Genomic DNA, 19,574 nt, shown 5'->3' with positions numbered 1-19,574 from the left:
GTTCTCCAGTTAGAATGTTCTCCTCAGTACATCTGTAGAAATGTGCAAGAATATTTGGTAACATACCAAGTCTCCTCTAATTCCTAATGAAATATAGCGGTTGTTATCTCATCTTTGTAATTGCATCAATACACAAAAATACAACTGCAGGTGCTGTGGATCAAAGAATACATACACAAAGCTGAAAGAACTCAACAGGTCAGGCAGCATCCGTGAGAAAAGAGTAGCCAACGTTTCGGGCTGAGATGTTTCCTGATTCGGGCCAAGAACGTTTCCACGTTCAGTGAGTTGGCCACACCGCAGGTAAAGGCTACACAGGCAGAAAGGGAAAGGGTGGCCACTAGACAGCGTAGCAGTAGGCAGGTAGTGCAGGAGTCCCTTAAGGTCATCTCCCTCCTAAACAGATATACTGTTTTGGATACTGTTGGGGGAGATGTCTCATCAGGGGAAGGCAGCAGCAGCCAAGTTCATTGCACCATGGGTGGCTCTGCGGCACAGGAGGGAAGGAAAAGGAGTGGGAGAGCTATAGTGATAGGGGATTCAATTGTAAGGGGAATAGATAGGCGTTTCTGTGGCTGCAAACGAGACTCCAGGATGGTATGTTGCCTCCCTGGTGCAAGGGTCAAGGATGTCTCTGAGCGGCTGCAGGATATTCTGGAATGGGAGGGCGAACAGCCAGTGGTCGTGGTGCACATAGGTACCAACGATATAGGTAAAAAACGGGATGAGGTCCTGCAAGGTGAATTTAGGGAGTTAGGAGATAAACTAAAAAGTAGGACCACAAAGGTAATAATCTCTGGATTATTACCAGTGCTACATGCTAGTCAGAGTAGAAATAGGAGGATATTTCAGATGAATACATGGCTTGAAAAATGGTGCAAGGGGGAGGGATTCAAATTTCTGGGGCATTGGAACCAGTTCTGGGGGAGGTGGGACCGGTATAAACAGGATGGTCTGCACCTGGGCTGGACTGGAACCAATGTCCTAGGAGGAGCGTTTGCTACTGCTGTTCAGGAGGCTTTAAACTAATGTGGCAGGGGGATGGGAACAAGTGCAGAGAGACAGAGGGGTGTAAAATGAGGGTAGAAGCAAAAAGTAGTAAGGTGAAAAGTAAAAGTGGCAGGCAGGCAAATCCAGGGCAAAAAGCAAAAAGGGCCACTTTTCAATATAATTGTATAAGGGCTAAGAGTGTTGTAAAAACAAGCCTGAAGGCTTTGTATGTCAATGCGAGGAGCATTCGTAACAAGGTGGATGAATTGAATGTGCAGACAGTTGTTAATGAATATGATATAGTTGGGATAACAGAGACATGGCTCCAAGGTGACCAAGGATGAGAGCTCAACATCCAGGGATATTCAATATTCAGGAGGGATAGACAGGAAAGAAAAGGAGGTGGGGTAGCATTGCTGGTTAGAGAGGAGATTAACGCAATAGAAAGGAAGGACATTAGCCTGGAGGATGTGGAATCGATATGGGTAGAACTGCATAACACTAAGGGGCAGAAAACGCTGGTGGGAGTTGTGTACAGGCCACCTAACAGTAGTAGTGAGGTTGGGGATGGCATTAAACAGGAAATTAGAAATGCGTGCAAAAAAGGAACAGTAGTTATAATGGGTGACTTCAATCTACATATAGATTGGGTGAACCAAATTGGTAAGGGTGCTGAGGAAGAGGATTTCTTGGAATGTATGCGGGATGGTTTTCTGAACCAACATGTCGAGGAACCAACTAGAGAGCAGGCCATTGTAGATTGGGTATTGAGCAATGAGGAAGGGTTAGTTAGCAATCTTGTCGTGCGAGGCCCCTTGGGTAAGAGTGACCATAATATGGTGAAATTCTTCATTAAGATGGAGAGTGACATAGTTAATTCAGAAACAAAGGTTCTGAGCTTAAAGAAGGGTAACTTTGAAGGTATGAGATGTGAATTAGCTAAGATAGACTGGCAAATGATACTTAAAGGGTTGACGGTGGATATGCAATGGCAAGCATTTAAAGATCGCATGGATGAACTACAACAATTGTTCATCCCAGTTTGGCAAAAGAATAAACCAGGGAAGGTAGTGCACCCGTGGCTGACAAGGGAAATTAGGGATATTATCAAGTCCAAAGAAGAAACATATAAATTAGCAAAAAAAAAGCGGCACACCTGAGGTCTGGGAGAAATTCAGAGACCAGCAGAGGAGGACAAAGGGCTTAATTAGGAAAGGGAAAAAAGATTATGTGAGAAAGCTGGCAGGGAACATAAAAACTGACTGTAAAAGCTTTTATAGATACGTGAAAAGAAAAAGATTGGTCAAGACAAATGTAGGTCCTTTACAGTCAGAAACAGGTGAACATAGGGAACAAAGACATGGCAGACCAATTGAATAACTACTTTGGTTCTGTCTTCACTAAGGAGAACATAAATAATCTTCCGGAAATAGTAAGGGACTGAGGGTCTAGTGAGATGTAGGAACTGAGGGAAATACATGTTAGTAGGGAAGTGGTGTTAGGTAAATTGAATGGATTAAAGGCAGATAAATCCCCAGGGCCAGATGGTCTGCATCCCAGGGTGCTTAAGGAAGTAGCCCAAGAAATAGTGGATGCACTAGTGATAATTTTTCAAAACTCCTTAGATTCTGGATTAATTCCTGAGGATTGGAGGGTGGCTCATGTAACCCCACTTTTTAAAAAAGGAGGGAGAGAGAAACCGGGGAATTATAGACCGGTTAGTCTGACATCGATAGTGGGGAAAATGCTAGAGTCGGTTTTCAAAGATGTGATAACAGCACATTTGGAAAGAGGTGAAATCATCGGACAAAGTCAGCATGGATTTGTGAAAGGAAAATCATGTCTGACGAATCTTATAGAATTTTTTGAAGATGTAACTAGTAGAGTGGATAGGGGAGAGCCAGTGGATGTAGTATATTTAGATTTTCAAAAGGCTTTTGACAAGGTCCCACACAGGAGATTAGTGTGCAAACTTAAAGCACACGGTATTGGGGGTATGGTATTGATGTGGATAGAGAATTGGTTGGCAGACAGGAAGCAAAGAGTGGGAGTAAACGGGACCTTTTCAGAATGGCAGGCAGTGACTAGTGGGGTACCGCAAGGCTCAGTGCTGGGACCCCAGTTGTTTACAATATATATTAATGATTTAGACGAGGGAATTAAATGCAGCATCTCCAAGTTTGCGGATGACACGAAGCTGGGCGGCGGTGTTAGCTGTGAGGAGGATGCTAAGAGGATGCAGGGTGACTTGGATAGGTTAGGTGAGTGGGCAAATTCATGGCAGATGCAGTTTAATGTGGATAAATGTGAGGTTATCCACTTTGGTTGCAAGAACAGGAAAACAGATTATTATCATAATGGTGGCCAATTAGGATAAGGGGAGGTGCAACGAGACCTGGGTGTCATTGTACACCAGTCATTGAAGGTGGGCATGCAGGTACAGCAGGCGGTGAAAAAAGCAAATGGTATGTTGGCATTCATAGCAAAAGGATTTGAGTACAGGAGCAGGGAGGTTCTACTGCAGTTGTACAAGGCCTTGGTGAGACCGCACCTAGAATATTGTGTGCAGTTTTGGTCCCCTAATCTGAGGAAAGACATTCTTACCATAGAGGGAGTACAACGAAGGTTCACCAGATTGATTCCTGGGACGACAGGACTTTCACATGAAGAAAGACTGGATCGACTAGGCTTATACTCACTGGAATTTAGAAGATTGAGGGGGAATCTTATTGAAACGTATAAAATTCTAAAGGGATTGGACAGGCTAGATGCAGGAAGATTGTTTCCGATGTTGAGGAAGTCCAGAACGAGGGGTCACAGTTTAAGGATAAAGGGGAAGCCTTTTTGGGCTGAGATGAGGAAAAACTTCTTCACACAGAGAGTGGTGAAGCTGTGGAATTCTCTGCCACAGGAAACAGTTTTGGCCGGTTCATTGGCTATACTTAAGAGGAAGTTAGATATGACCTTTGTGGCTAAAGGGATCGGGGGTATGGAGAGAAAGCAGGTACAGGGTTTTGAGTTGGATGATCAGCCATGATCATACTGAATGGCAGTGCAGGCTCGAAGGGCCGAATGGCCTACTCCTGCACCTATTTTCTATGTTTCTGATGAAGGGTCTCGGCCCGAAACGTTGGCTACTCTTTTCTCACAGATGCTGCCTGACCTGCTGAGTTCTTCCAGCGTTGTGTATGTATTAATTGCATCAATATGTTGGACCCAGGATAGATCTTCAGAGATGTTGACCAACAGACAAATATCCAGAGAGGTGGCATTTAGTCCATTTTATTTGAATGTCAACTCCCAATAACTTAAAAAGTTCAACATCATGAAGGACAAAGCAGTCTGTTGAATTGTCATTACAATCTGAAAATTTATTCAGTCCATTGGCATACATGTGTACCATCTACTAAGTGCACTTGCATTTATTCACATGGGATACCTCCAATCCCATAACTGTTGCCATTAAGGAGTTGAAGGGTCAGCAGGTTCACGGGAGCAAAATGCCCAGCATATTTCCTTACAAGCAAGTATCTGCTGGGTCTAAATCTTAGAACAGGGGTTCCCAACCTTTTTTATGCCATAGACCCATACCATTAAGCAAGAGGTTAAGTACCCCTGTACCAGAACTTCCTACCTAACAAGCTGTAAGAGCAGTTTCAGCAGAAGGACTACAAGGTTCACAAAAATGGCTCACAGCCACCTCTTGAAGGACAGTTAAGGCGGGTAATAATTACTAGCTTTGCCAGCCACACTGAACAAATGCATGAATCAATGAGAAAATATATACAAATCTTTCTTTCCACAAATAGGAAATCAAAAGGCGAGGTTATTGTGATATGCACGAGTACATGCCTGCACTGCTGCAATGAAAGACTTCAGCATCACAGGCACATAGCTTCAGGTGCACCACATTTACAAAAAATATGCAGGAAAGAGCATAATTAAAGCAAAACTAAACACAAAGCCCGTTGTAATGCAAGTTAGTCATAATGTTCCTTTACTGAGGTTGTGATTAGGGTTATGCAAATTGGTTCAAGAACTGAATGGTTGAAGGACAGTAACTGTTCTTGACCTTTTAATTGCTATATTCAATGTTAGATTTGTCAAATCAGATTTTTTTTAAAATCTGTGTAGTGAAATAACCAGAAACAATGTAATTAACATTTCTGCCTTTCATACACTGATAACATCTTGTCATGTTTTCCGTTAAAATTACGCACTTACCTGAAATTTAGATTCCAATTTTATTCAGCAGCCAAGTTCCCATGGACATTTGTGTGTGTGTGTGTGTTGGACAGGACACAGGAAGAGCTTCCTGGTGTTTGACTAATGTGGTTTTCTTCTGTCCAGCTAAACAAACAGCTTAATGTTTCATCTGAAATGTGGCACACCCAACAGAGGAGCTTTTTCTCAGTGCTGCATGATGTGTGCTCAAGTCATGTGGAGGAGCTTGATCCCATGATCTTCTGGCTGAGGCAAGAGTACTATCTCCATTCTTCCCACTGAGCTGTGCTAGCACAATAAAGGCATCCATTTTATACAAAATCTTTGGACAAAGTAATACGATTAATTTTTATTGTCATTTTTCAATTCCCTGCAGTTGTGAAATTTGGAGATGCAAAAGAATTAACCACATCCAAGACTTCCTCTTACCAGTGCATCCTTTGACATAATGGAATTTGCTTGTCTCACAGAACAATCTAAAAAGAGTATTTTATTTACTATGATTCAGCGTAAATCTTTTCTTGAGTTTAATAAGATTTCCATTTCTTCCTTTTGAGCCGATATTTATCCCATCAAGGTGAAAATATTGAGGAAAAGCCCTCCTTATAGTTTAGTTTACAGAGCAAACACAAACTCATAGTAACTTTCTCCTTCAAATAGGTAAACTTATTTTTAAACAGTGTATTAAAATAACGCTGACATTCTTCAGTTTTATTACGGATCCCTGTCCAAGGCTTCTTCCAGATATTTTCATGACATAAATGGGTTCCATTTCTCTTAATTGCAAGTTCAAAAACTGGTTCTGATTTTCTGATACTGACTAGTTTTATTTTGAAATGATGTATGCCTTATACCTTCTTTACCACTCTATCTACATTTGTTGCCATGCTTGGGGAGCAATGGACTTGCATCCCAAGATTCTTCTATATATCAATGCCCCTGAGGGTCTTGCCATTTACTTCTCTTGGGTCCTCAGACCTTCCATCTTCTTCCTGCTGTACCTTCCCCGAACACCCAATCCTCCCCCACTTCGGATGTCACCAACTCTGTTCCCCCTCTGAACCCAGCTCTATTCTCTGCTGTGTCTTCACCATTGCTTCTGACTTTCCCCTGTCTGAGGCAGAACGTTTTGTCCTCTGCATGGGCCTTACTTTTGTCCCCTTTCGCCCACACCTCAATAAGATTGGCACCTGCCATGGTGCTGAGTTCTTCTCCTTCTGTCTCTGAGCCTACTTTGTTGGCAAGAATTCTCCACCCTGTACCAATGACCCTTCCAACTTTCCTCCTCTTCTTGGACATCCCACTCTGGTTGTCTGCCTGCTCTGGATCTTTTCATCTCTAATTGCTGATGAGACATCAACCTGCTTGACTTCAGCACTTCTCTCTCCTATTCAAACATTACCCCCTCTGAATGCACTGACTTCCACTTTCTCTGCATCAATCCCAACCTTACCATCTAACTGCAGACAAAGATGGTGCCGACAAAGTGTAGCGGACAGACCTTTACCTTGCTGAGCCTAGGTGGCAACTCTCAGACACCTCCTTTTACTCATCCCTTCAAAAGAACTCACTCTAGACCTCAGGCCACTGTTTCCCATATTATCACAAACATCAACAACTCTGGAGATCTCACATTCACTCCTTTATCCTGCACTGGTTGTTTCTGTCTCCCACCCACGATCCACAAAGCTGACTGTTCGGGTAAGCCCATTGTTGCTGGCTGCTCCTGCTCCGCTGAACTCGTATCTGCATACCTCAACCCCATTCTATCCCCCTTGTTTCAGTCCCTTCCCGCCTACATCCGTAACACATGCTCTCAATCTTCTCAACAATTTTCAATTCCCTGACCTTGACCACCTCATTTTCACCATGGATGTCCAGTCCTTATACATGTCTATCCCCCATCAAGAAGGCCTTTAAGCTCTCCGATTTTTTCTCAACAGGAGACCCAACTGGTTCCCTCCATCACCACCCTCCTCCATCTGGCAGAACTGATTCTCGCCCTCAACAATTTCTCCTTTGGCTCCTCCCACTTTCTCCAAACTCAAGGAATAGCCATGGGCATCTGCATGGACCCCAGCTATGCCTGCCTTATTGTTGGCTATGTGGAATAGCCCATGTTCCAAACCTTTACTGATAATGCTGCCCAACTCTTTCTGCAATACGTTGATGACTGCGTTAATGCCTATTTCATGCACCCATGCTATGCTCACCAATTTCATCAACTTTGCCTCCAACTTCCACCCTGCCCTTAAATTTCACTTGGTCCATTTCTGACAACTCCCTCCCGTTTCTCTATTTCTCTGTGCCATCTCTGAGGCAAACTGTCTGCTACTGACATCTTTTATAAACCTACTGATTCCCATGGCTATATTAACTATACCTCTTCGCACCCTGTCTCATGTAAAAATGCTATTCCCTTTACTCAGTTCCTTCATCTCCAGGATGAGGCTTTACTTTTCAGGACATCAGAGATGTCATCCTTCAAAGAACGGGGTTTTCCTTCATCCAGCATTGATGCTACTTTTACCTGCATTTTCTCTATGGTCCCAGAAATCTGCACTCACCCCATCTTCCTGCTACCTTAACAGGGATAGAATTGCTCTTGTCCTCAACTGCCAACCTATGAGCCTCAGCATCCAACACATCATTCTCTTAAACTTCTGCTCTCCCCAATAGGATTCTACCACCACCACATCTTTAACCCCCTCCCCTCTGCTTTCATCACTCCCTCCATGATTCCCTTGTCTATTTGTCACTTCTCACTGATCTCCCTCCTGACTCAAATCCCTGAAAGCAACAGAAATGCTCCACCTGTCCATTCACCTACCCCTTCACCTCCACTCAGGCCCCAAAAAAATCTTTCCCAGGTGAGGCAACTCTTCACCCACAAATCTGTTGTACTCAGTGCTCCGTGCTCAGGATGTGAACAAGTGCAGAGAAACAGAGGGGTGTAAAATGAGGGTAGAAGCAAAAAGTAGTAAGGTGAAAAGTAAAAGTGGCAGGCAGGCAAATCCAGGGCAAAAAGCAAAAAGGGCCACTTTTCAACATAATTGTATAAGGGCTAAGAGTGTTGTAAAAACAAGCCTGAAGGCTTTGTGTGTCAATGCGAGGAGCATTCGTAACAAGGTGGATGAATTGAATGTGCAGATAGTTATTAATGAATATGATATAGTTGGGATCACAGAGACATGGCTCCAGGGTGACCAAGGATGGGAGCTCAACATCCAGGGATATTCAATATTCAGGAGGGATAGACAGGAAAGAAAAGGAAGTGGGGTAGCATTGCTGATTAGAGAGGAGATTAACGCAATAGAAAGGAAGGACATTATTTTGGAGGACGTGGAATCAATATGGGTAGAACTGCATAACACTAAGGGGCAGAAAACACTGGTGGGAGTTGTGTACAGGCCACCTAACAGTAGTAGTGAGGTTGGGGATGGCATTAAACAGGAAATTAGAAATGCGTGCAAAAAAGGAACAGTAGTTATAATGGGTGACTTCAATGTACATATAGATTGGGTGAACCAAATTGGTAAGGGTGCTGAGGAAGAGGATTTCTTGGAATGTATGCGGGATGGTTTTCTGAACAAACATGTCGAGGAACCAACTAGAGAGCAGGCCATTGTAGATTGGGTATTGAGCAATGAGGAAGGGATAGTTAGCAATCTTGTCGTGCGAGGCCCCTTGGGTAAGAGTGACCATAATATGGTGGAATTCTTCATTAAGTTGGAGAGCGACATAGTTAATTCAGAAACAAAGTTTCTGAACTTAAAGAAAGGTAACTTTGAAGGTATGAGCCGTGAATTAGCTAAGATAGACTGGCAAATGATACTTAAAAGATTGATGGTGGATATACAATGGCAAGCATTTAAAGATCGCATGGATGAACTACAACAATTGTTCATCCCAGTTTGGCAAAAGAATAAACCAGGGAAGGTAGTGCACCCGTGGCTGACAAGGGAAATTAGAGATAGTATCAAGTCCAAAGAAGAAACATATAAATTAGCAAAAGAAAGCGGCACACCTGAGGACTGGGAGAAATTCAGAGACCAGCAGAGGAGGACAAAGGGCTTAATTAGGAAAGGGAAAAAAGATTATGAGAGAAAGCTGGCAGGGAACATAAAAACTGACTGTAAAAGCTTTTATAGATACGTGAAAAGAAAAAGATTGGTCAAGACTGATCATACTGAATGGTGGTGCAGGCTCGAAGGGCCGAATGGCCTACTCCTGCACCTATTTTCTATGTTTCTATGTTTCTCCCAATGCAGCCCCCTTTACATTGGTGAGATCTGACATAAATTGGGGGACTGCTTTGTCAGGCATCTCTGCTCCATCCACCGAAGACAGAATTTCCAGGTGGCCAACCATTTTAACTCCTATCTCCATTCTCATTCTGACATGTTGGTCTATGGCCTCCTCTTCTTCCATGATGAGGCCACTCTCAGGGTGGAGGAGCAACACCTCATGTTCCTTTTGGTAGCCCCAACCTGATGACAGGATCATTGATTCCTCCTTCTAATCAACTTTTTTTTCTTTTTCCCTCCTCTTTTTCTTTTCTTCTATTACCCACTGTAGCCTTTTACCTCTTCTCCTCACCTGCCTATCAGTTCCTCCTGGTACTTGTTCTTCCCTTTGTCCTATGGTCCACTCTCCTCTTCTATCAGATTCCTTCTTCTCCAGCCCTGTATCTTTCCCACCCACCTAGCTTCACCTATCACATTTCAACTTGTCCTTCTTTCTCCCCCCCCCCCCCCCTCACCTTTGTATTCTGGCATCTTCCCCCTTACCTTCCAACCCTGGTGAAGGGTCTCAGCCTGAAACATCGACTGTTTATTCATTTCCATAGATGCTGCCTGTCATGCCGAGTTCCTTCAGCATTTTGTGTGTGTTGCCATTTACTGTATACTTTCCTCTTGCACTTGACCTCCAAAAGGGCAACAACTCATTCTTGTCCGGATTAAACTCCATCTGTCACTTATCTCTCCATATTTCCAACTGATTTATATTCTGCTGTATCTTTTGACAATTTTCCTTGCTCTCCACAACTCCAACAATGTTTGTGTTGCCTCTAACTTACCAATCAGCTACTTACAGGTACCCGAACTTTTCATTCAGTTACAATCCCAGCACTGACCACTGCAGTCAGAATAACACACCTTCACTATACTTTGTCAACTTTACATCTATTCTACCAAGTTTCCATGGATCCCGTGTGCCTTAATCTCATGAATTAGTTTACCATGAGGGATCTTGTCAAATGTTGTACTGAAATCAAATTAGGCAACATTCACTGTTCTGCCCATATCAGTTACTTTTATCACCTTTTTTGGGCTTGCTGTTAAATTTCAAGTGGTGCCCATTCCATTACGTGCTCTAAACCTGCTTGTAGGTTATTACTACCCACCTCACTTCACAATGCCTCCAAGCAATGTTATATGTGGAAATTTTTTCAAGTGCTTACTAGTCCATTTCATTAATATAAAGAAAATACCTTGACATTGTCAAACTACATTGTGCAAGTCAGTTTTTCACTCTACTCCTCTTGCTTGTTGCTCAAGTCAATTTTATTTCAGTGCTGTGACAGTGCAACTTATTCCATCACCTTGATTCTTACAAGCCAATGTACCAAATTGCATCTCATTAAATACCATAAGACATAAGACATAGGAGCAGAATTAGGCCATTTGATTCATCACGCTTGCTCTGTTATTCTATCATGGCTGATTTAATATCCCTCAACTCCATACTCCTGCCTTCTCCCCATAATCTTTGATGCCCTTACTAAACAAGACCCCATCAACCTCTGCTTCAAAATATACCCATTGACATGGTGTCCACAGCCATCTATGGCAATCAATTCCACAGATTCACCACCCTCTGGCTAACAAAATTCCTCCTTATCTCTATTCTAAATCTCTTTTCTATTCTGAGGTTGTGCCCTCTGCTCCTAGACTGCCTCTCTATTGGAAACATCATCTCCCTGTCCATTCTTTCTCTGTCTTTCAATGTTAAAAAAATTACTACAATGCACAGAAGTCCACATACACAAATATAATTCAGAAGTAAAAAATAAACCACAGCTACCATATGTCCCTCATCAACCTACTCTGATATTTCACCAAAAATTCTTATGCAAGTCATTGAGGATATGTTGTTTACGAGTCCATACTGGCTTCCTCTCATAGTTCTCTACTTGTCCAAGTGGCTATTAATTGTGCTCCTGGTAAGTGTTGTTTGCATTGTAAAGTGTTCCTATGTTTCTTCCACTCTACAATGGTATGGGTTTAGTTGTCCCAAACCCCAGGAGGAGCACCCTGTACTTCAGTCTGATTAGTCTCTAGGTGATGAAGGAGCAGCTTCCTGTTTGCTGGGATTGTCATTTATTTCTTGTAACTCTCATGCAACAACCAGATAGTTTTCTTGATATTTTTTATGTGTCTGTCTTTGGTGTAGAGGTATGTCCTGGCTGTCTTTGGAAAGGGTGGGGCATATCTGTTTTTTTGTGTGGATTTGCTGTCTGCTTCTTTCCTGGGGGAGAGAGAGAGAATGAGAATATGTGCCATGTGTAGTTGTTTCAACCATATCCATTTTGTGAGGTTGTGGAGTTTCTTCTGTATTATTTTTGGGAGGTGATGTGTTGTGGAAGACTTTGTTAGATAATCAACTGACTATGTCCTACCAGCTCCTCATTGAAGGATGAGTATCCTCTTGGCTTCCACAGAGCGAAGAACTATCTCCCACTAGTTCATCTCTCTCCAAGGATTAGAGGTCTTGATCTTAGAACTGGGGACAGTGCTAAAGCTTTTCCATTAGTCTATCTAATTCTTGGGATACCTCAGTTGGTTGACTATCAATTAGAGGAACGATGTCCCACTTTCGATGTCTTTCCAAGATTCTTTCTGTCTGACATTGAAATTGTTGAATCCACTCATGAAGAGTCCTGATGAAGGGTCTCAGCCTAAAACATTAACTGTTTACTCTTTTCCATTGATGCTGTCAGGTCTGTTGAGTTCCTACAGCATTTTGTGCATTTTACTTTGATTTCCAGCATCTGCAGATTTTCTCTTGTTTGTGTCACTGTTATTTGACTGGTTCTCCATACCAAATCGAACCTATGGCTTTTTCATTTGGCTTGAAAGAGTTTGATTACTCCAACTTGGCTTCTTTCATTTTTCGTTAACTTACTATCTGACGGTCTCAATACACCAGAAACATCTTATTTTGCTGTTTGTTCTGCTTATAACCATTCCCAGTCTTCATTAATTTCCTCTCCCTGCCCTGTGTTGCATCAACATTTAATTGTGTAAACCATCTACGATATTAGCCTGCGTCAGGACTACAATGTTTTCCAGTGTTTATCCTCTCTTGCATTCTTGTATTGTAATTCTAGCCGATCATGCACTCAAATCAATCCTAGTACATTCAACTGTATTAATATTATAATTGGCATCCCTTCTGTTAATCTTTGCTGCCAGTGTACCAGTAAAAGCCTCCTCGCAAATCATTTCCTTGAAACAACAGTATGCTGCTTTTTCAGTTTTCTTTCTTAGCATACTATATGTAGTTAACAAAAAGCCTGTTGATTAAACTCTTTGTTTAAGAGCTCTATATACATGCTACTTGTTGACTGAAAGTGTTCTACATTATGCAGTGACTGCTCTGGTAGATTTTATAGTTGAATTCATAGTAGATTTCTGCTCCCACCCTGTTGTACATGATCTCGCATCTCATTACATTTGCTCTGTTATGTACCCCATAACTGGGTCACTTACTAGCAAAGATAGAGAGGTCCGTTGAAGTCTGATGGTACTATTTTTAAAAGTCTTTATTTATAAAGGGGCACAAAAATAAGATTAATACAAACATTCAGATAATATATGTCGTCAATACTCAATCTAAAAGCGCGGGTATAATCATAATCTTCAATAAGAAATAACTCTATCGTTTGTCTAGGGGTTACTGTATTGTCCGATGAAGAAATAAAAGTCAATTGTCATTAAAGATGCAGCTCTTTTTGGGTTGTAGAGAGAGACAGTCTTAAACTTGCCCGTGTCTTTTATGAGGCCGATTCCGTTGAGTCGGGGGAGTTGGTTCCCCGTTATTAGTTCAAAAATCGTTGTCCGTGGTACCAGCCACCGGCCCCTCCCAGGCAAGGGAACCGAACGCACGTGGCTTTCTTCAAATGGCTTCCCGCTATTACGGGATCGCTAACGTTTCTTCTGGTGCGTCTGAGGGGCCGTCTCTACAGCCCCTCTTTTATCTTGACTCGCAGGGTAGTAGATGTCAATCAGGTTGGGGGTGATGCAATCTCTCTCTCAACCAGCCCACTTTGCCCGAGGGCTTGCACGTAGCATAGTCCCCAATCCACAAATGTGTCTCCAAGAGACAATGGCCAATGTCGCGTCATTTTACATCGCCGGGGAACGAGGCATTCGGCACGTCTCTCTCCCATTTCCTGGGTCCACTGACCCAACCCACTAGTGCCCTTGCGATTCTCACAAAGGAGGGGGCTGCGGGCATAACAGCTCATATTTCATTACATTGGAGGCACTGATGGGAGTTATAATTTTATTGTGTGCTCAAATGAAAATGACTGGAAAGAGTTCTGGTGCAAAAGTGATATTGCTGTAAAATAGGCTTTCGTTATTCAAACAGCCCAAAGAACACTCGTATTTGACATGCATTAACCATTGCCATTTTAATGCAGGTATGGAACAGCTCCTCTGGAACACATCTCATTGAGTAGACTGACGGTTCTGCGAAAGAGATACAGGTATCTCTTATACATTTGTATGTTAGCTGTTAACTATTTAGATTAATCTGAAAACCCTCTGATTCTGCTTTATTTAGTCACTTAGTTGTTACTTTAGTTAAAGTGAGAAATGTTACCCATTTTTGTTTACCCAGGAATGGTTTGGGACCTGTGAAGGAAGGAGAATCACAGTATTCGGTGGTTCATTGCACTGGATACATCAAGGCTTGGCCACCAGCAGGTAAATTACAGGAATAAGAAGTGTAATATAGTTTTTATATATAGAGTCATACAGTCATACAACATGGAAGGTGGCCTTTAGATCACCGAGTCCATGTTCACCATCAAAGATCTGTTGTACACAACGATTACACAATCACATTTTTATTCTCCCCCACCTTCCTATTAAGTCATAGAAACATGTACTTACTTTAGAAATTACCTAGGGCTACCCATAGCCCTCTATTTTCCTAAGCTCCATGTACCTAGCCAAGAGTCTCTTAAGAGACTCTATCATTTCCACTTCCACCACCACCACCAGCAGCCCATTCCACGCACTCACCACTCTCTGCGTAAAAACCTTACCCCTGACATCTCCTCATTACCTACTTCCAAACACCTTAAAACTATGCCCTCTCGTGCTAGTCATTTGAGCCCTGGGGAAAAGCCTCTTACTATCCACACGATCAATGCCCCTCATTATTTTGTACACCTCTATCGCGTCACCTCTCATCCTCCATCACTCCAAGGAGAAAAGGCCGAGTTCACTCAACCTATTCCCATAAGGCATGCTCCCCAATCCAGGCAACCTCATTGTAAATCTCCTCTGCACCCTTACTATAGTTTCCACGTCCTTCCTATAGTGAGGCGACCAGAATTGAGCATAGTACTACTCCAAGTGGGGTCTGACCAGGGTCCTATATAGCTGCAACATTACCTCTCTGCTCTTAAACTCAATCCCACAATTGATGAAGGCCAATGCACCGTATGCCTTCTTAACCACAGAGTAAACCTTTGTAGCAGCTTTTGAGTGTCCTAGGGACTCGGACCCCAAGATCCCTCTGATCCTCCACACTGCCAAGTGTCTTACCATTAATGCTATATTCTGCTATCATATTTGACCTACCAAAATGAATCACTTCACACTTAATCTGGGTTGAACTCCATCTGCAACTTCTCAGCCCAGTTTTGCATCCTATTGATGTCCTGCTGTAACCTCTGACAGCCCTCCACACTATCCATAAAACCCCCAACCTTTGTGTTATCAGCATATTTACTAACCCATCTCTCCACTTCCTCATCCAGGTCATTTATAAAAATTACAAAGAGAAGGGGTCCCAGAACAGATCTCTGAAACAAACCACTGGTGACCAACCTCCATGCAGAATATGACCCGTCTACAACCACTCTTTGCCTTCTGTGGGCAAACCAGTTCTGGATCCCCTTGGATCCCATGCCTTTTTACTTTTGCAATAAGCCTTGCATGAGGTACCTTATCAAATGCCTTGCTGAAATCCATATACACTGCATCTACTGCTCTTCTTTCATCAATGTGTTTAGTCACATCCTTAAAAAATTCAATCAGGCTTGTAAGGCATGACCTGCCTTTGACAAAGCCATGCCGACTATTTCTAATCATATTTATGCCTCTCAAGATCTTCTCCATCAACTTACCAGCTACTAAAATAAGACTCATTGGTCTATAATTTCCAGTGCTATCGCTACTCCCTTTATTGAATAAGAGAACAACATCTGCAGCCCTCCAATGCTCTGGAACCTCTCTCATCCCCAGTGATGATGCAAAGATCATTGCCAGAGGCTCAGTAATCTCTTCCCTCGCCTTCCACAGTATCCTGGGGTATATCTCGTTCAGTCCTGGTGACTTATCCATGTTGATGCTTTCCAAAAGCTCCACCACATCCTCTTTCTTAATGTCTGTATGCTCAAGCTTTTCAGTTCGCTGTTTGTCATCCCTACAATCACCAAGTGAACTTCCACTACCTCCTTTGGTTCCATACACATTTTTCCACTGTCATACTTGATTGGTCCTATTCTCTCATGTTTTATCCCCTTGCTGTTCACATACTTGTAGAATGCCTTGGGGTTTTCCTTAATCCTGTTCGCCAAGGCCTTCTCATGGCCCACTCTGGTTCTCCTAATTTCATTCTTAAGTTCCTGCTAGCCTTATAATTTTCTAGGTCTCTTTCATTACCGAGTTTTTTGAACCTTTCATAAGCTTTACTTTTCTTCTTGGCTAGATTTTCAACAGCCTTTGTACACCATGGTTCCTGTACCCTACCATCCTGTCACCCCTTTCTCTTTTTGCCCTTTTCTGTTGTTATTTTACGTTTCTCTATGATCTTTAAGATTTCAACATCTATATTTCTCTTGGCAGCTGCTTGTGCACTGTTGTTAAGGAAAATATTTAGGTATTAGAGGTAGATCAATAGTCACATGATTCCAGTGTTCTTGTCATGTGTCTTGCCATTTGTAAACTGTTCTTGTAGTACACATTTGATTAAAGTATTTGTAGTTAACTGTTATATTTGTAGATGCTTCTACAGTGAGAGAATAGAATAACAATGTTTAGAATTCCTAGTTAATCTGGAACTCCCTGTAGTTTAGCTGATGATGTCATTTCACCTGTTCTTTGATGTTGTGTGAGCAGGGTATTATTGATCTCTCCATCATAGTTTTTACTTGATGTGAATATGTCAGATTAATTCACCTTCTATTGATTATGAGCAGTTTTGCATGCAGGATGATGATTTGCATTATGCTGAAGCAATCTGACATGCTGTTTGGGGAACTATCGAGTCAATTACTTGCTGTGTTCAGAGACCCTGCATAAACACTACACTCTTCATAGAATCAAGCCTGTGCAATTACAACTTTTTTTTGAGACTACAAAAGGTGGTCCTACTTTCACTCATTCTTGGCAGTGTTGGTTCCAGAGCAGGTAACACACAGTTTTTCTTACCACTATATTGTAACCAGTCCAAAGCAAAAGGACACTTTGTGGTACTCATGCTCTAGCCTTTCGCAATTGTATTCTGAAGGTGCAAGTCTCATTAGTTTTCAATTATGAGCTTTGATAAGCATCCTTCATGCAATGCCGAGGTACTGCTAAACAAATGGAAGTGCTGTTCCTAGAATGGGATGTTACCTGCTACAGTGGTTAAATCACTACATGAATAATCCAGAGACTAGGACAAATTATTGAAGATGTGACATATGTTGAGGCTGAGGAGATTGAGGGGGGCAAGATTGAAGTGTACGAAGTGTCATTGCTCTCTGTCTTAAAATTTGATTTATTAATGCAATGAAAAGCTAATGGAATGGAGAAATCCCTGTGGCATCCTACTAGTAGCTGTCTATCAACCTGAACAGTGTCCATTTCTGTTACTGTCTTTTTATTGTTTGAATCAATACTAATGCATGGTAATGTGTTACTAACAAAACTGTGAACACTTGTTTTATGTAATAGCCTTCTATGAAAATATATATCTCATCAATGACTCCCCTTTTCCATGGTAATAATCATATCTTCAAAAACTTTAATTAGATTTATTTAACATGATTTTCCCTTCATAAAAATGTCTAATCAAGTTAATCTGATTCTTGTTGTGGAAACCAGACCAGTCTTGGTTTTCCTCTTTAAGATACTAGAAAAATATTTAGAATTCAAGCAACAAGGATACTTTATTAAATAAAGGAAGCAGTGATCATGTCAGCGAGAACTTTTGCTATTGCTTTTTTCAACAGAAGCAGGCAGACTTTGATATTCCATATCACTGTTGCTCCGAGAGAAAGAAAATTTGCCAAGAATCAATTCTTAAAGTCATACTGACCAGTACTGTGCAAATCATAAATGGTATATCCCTCCTTTTAATAATGAAAACAAAAGAAAAAATGTTCAAAATGACCATGCAGCACTTGTTGTCTCTGCTTTAGCACAAAGCCATCCAGGTACTTGGGTCAGTGGACTTTCCTTCCAGATTTAGTCTTCATTGCTTGCAGTTCTGCCACTGCCTTTGGCTATGCTATGATATCCACCCATTTCCTGGTTAGGATGCAATCTGCAGTATCGCTACAACTGTTTTTGTTTTGAGTGGCCATCCTGAGGCACAGCCTGGTCTGTGGATGCCATTCTCCTCATTGACCTTGTATGATTTGAGGTGTGGTAGGCATCGAGTCACTCTTTGGTATTGGTCTGATTTCTACTTCATTTTAGCTATGTCTCCAGTTCCATATGGTGTGGGCCTTCTTATACTTGTGTGCTTTCTTCTGTCTGTTCCCAGTTGTCATTCTCTGCTATTTTTAACTTGTATTTTTGAAATTGTGCTTCAGTTTAAGAAGGCGCTACTGAAGTTGGGTGACCACTTACTGGTAGTTTATAAAGCAAGAAATACGATTAAATACTTCATTAATAACATTTTTTCTATGGTAAATTGTGGTAAACTATCACCGCAAATGATGAAGAGGCGAGCGAAGGCGAGGTTGACTTGAGGGTCGAGGCATGCAGCATGTTCGAGGAGAAGTGGTCAAGGTGAGATCAAGGCATATTCGAGACTGAATCGAAGATGAATTGGAATGAGTGTATCAGTTGGAGTGGAGGAGTATTGCAGCTCATCCACCTAAACCAGGAGCTAGGTTGGATTGATCTAAGCGCTGTCAATTTGGAAAGATTGAGTACAGGCCAGAACGTGGCAGCAACTATGGGCTGGGCGGTGGGGTCCAGGCATATTGCTTCAGCAGGGCCCGGGTCCCAGTGTGGTGGATAATTCAGTGTTTGGACTATTTAAACTCTGGCCCAGATTGAATGAAAAGGCAGGGCGTTGGGACCAGAGCCAGGGGCCGGGCTGATTCTGCTTACTCTTCTGCAAGGTTTACTCCTCTCTCAGCACACTGAGACTGTGAGACTGTTCTGGCTGCTCCAGGCTTCCTGTTTGTGAGCTCGGTGATTTGGCCCACTGTGTGATGAACTGAAACTAAGGCTATGGGCTGCTCGGGCTGCTCTGTGCTCCGGGTCAATGGACTCAATTTCATTCTGAATGCTGTTGCTTGCTTTTATTGTTTGCACAATTTGTGCTTGTTTCTCTTTCTCCTTGCACTTCAGGCATTTGTCTTTTTTAAATTGGGTTCTTTTGGTTTCTTGCTTTGTGGCTGCCTGTAAGCAGATGCTTCTCAATTTAACATACTTATTTACACATACTCTGAACTTAAACATTTGATATAGCAGTGATGATGCTGTAGTTAAGTTCCCAGACTTATAATTGAAAGACCTGTACTCACAACCCAGACATTTCAATTTATATCCTTGACAGCCATGGAACTTGCATTGTATTAATAATCTGGAATCTTGAAAAAAACCTTTGAAACATGTTTTTTTCCCAGATTCTAGCATCTGCATCTCTATTACCTTTAGCATTCACCCTGTTCAGTATCCTTTGGATTTTATATGTTTGAATAAGGTCATCCCTTATTTTCTAAATTCCTAAGGAATACAGATTTAAACTGCCTAACTTGTTTTGAGTTAACAACCCTCTCATTCCAGGAATTCTCCTACTGAATCTCTTATGTACTGCTTCCAAACTTAGTACAG

General features: G+C 42.0%; 1 protein-coding gene across 10 annotated transcripts in view; it reads left to right on the top strand.

Moving 5' to 3' along the window:
- Positions 1 to 19,574, top strand: part of arnt2 (aryl-hydrocarbon receptor nuclear translocator 2) — a 383,517-nt gene that overhangs the window by 130,574 nt on the left and 233,369 nt on the right. For all 10 annotated transcript variants that reach the window (XM_073032942.1, XM_073032941.1, XM_073032949.1 and 7 more), the window contains 2 exons: positions 13,925 to 13,990; positions 14,125 to 14,210. In XM_073032942.1, coding sequence (XP_072889043.1) covers positions 13,925 to 13,990; positions 14,125 to 14,210 — 152 coding nt within the window. The remainder of the gene's footprint in view (positions 1 to 13,924; positions 13,991 to 14,124; positions 14,211 to 19,574) is intronic.

Source organism: Hemitrygon akajei, chromosome 30, assembly GCF_048418815.1.
Source record: "Hemitrygon akajei chromosome 30, sHemAka1.3, whole genome shotgun sequence".
Lineage (NCBI taxonomy): Eukaryota > Metazoa > Chordata > Chondrichthyes > Myliobatiformes > Dasyatidae > Hemitrygon > Hemitrygon akajei.
Note: the sequence above shows the minus strand (reverse complement) of the source record. Positions and strands in the feature narration are given on the sequence as shown.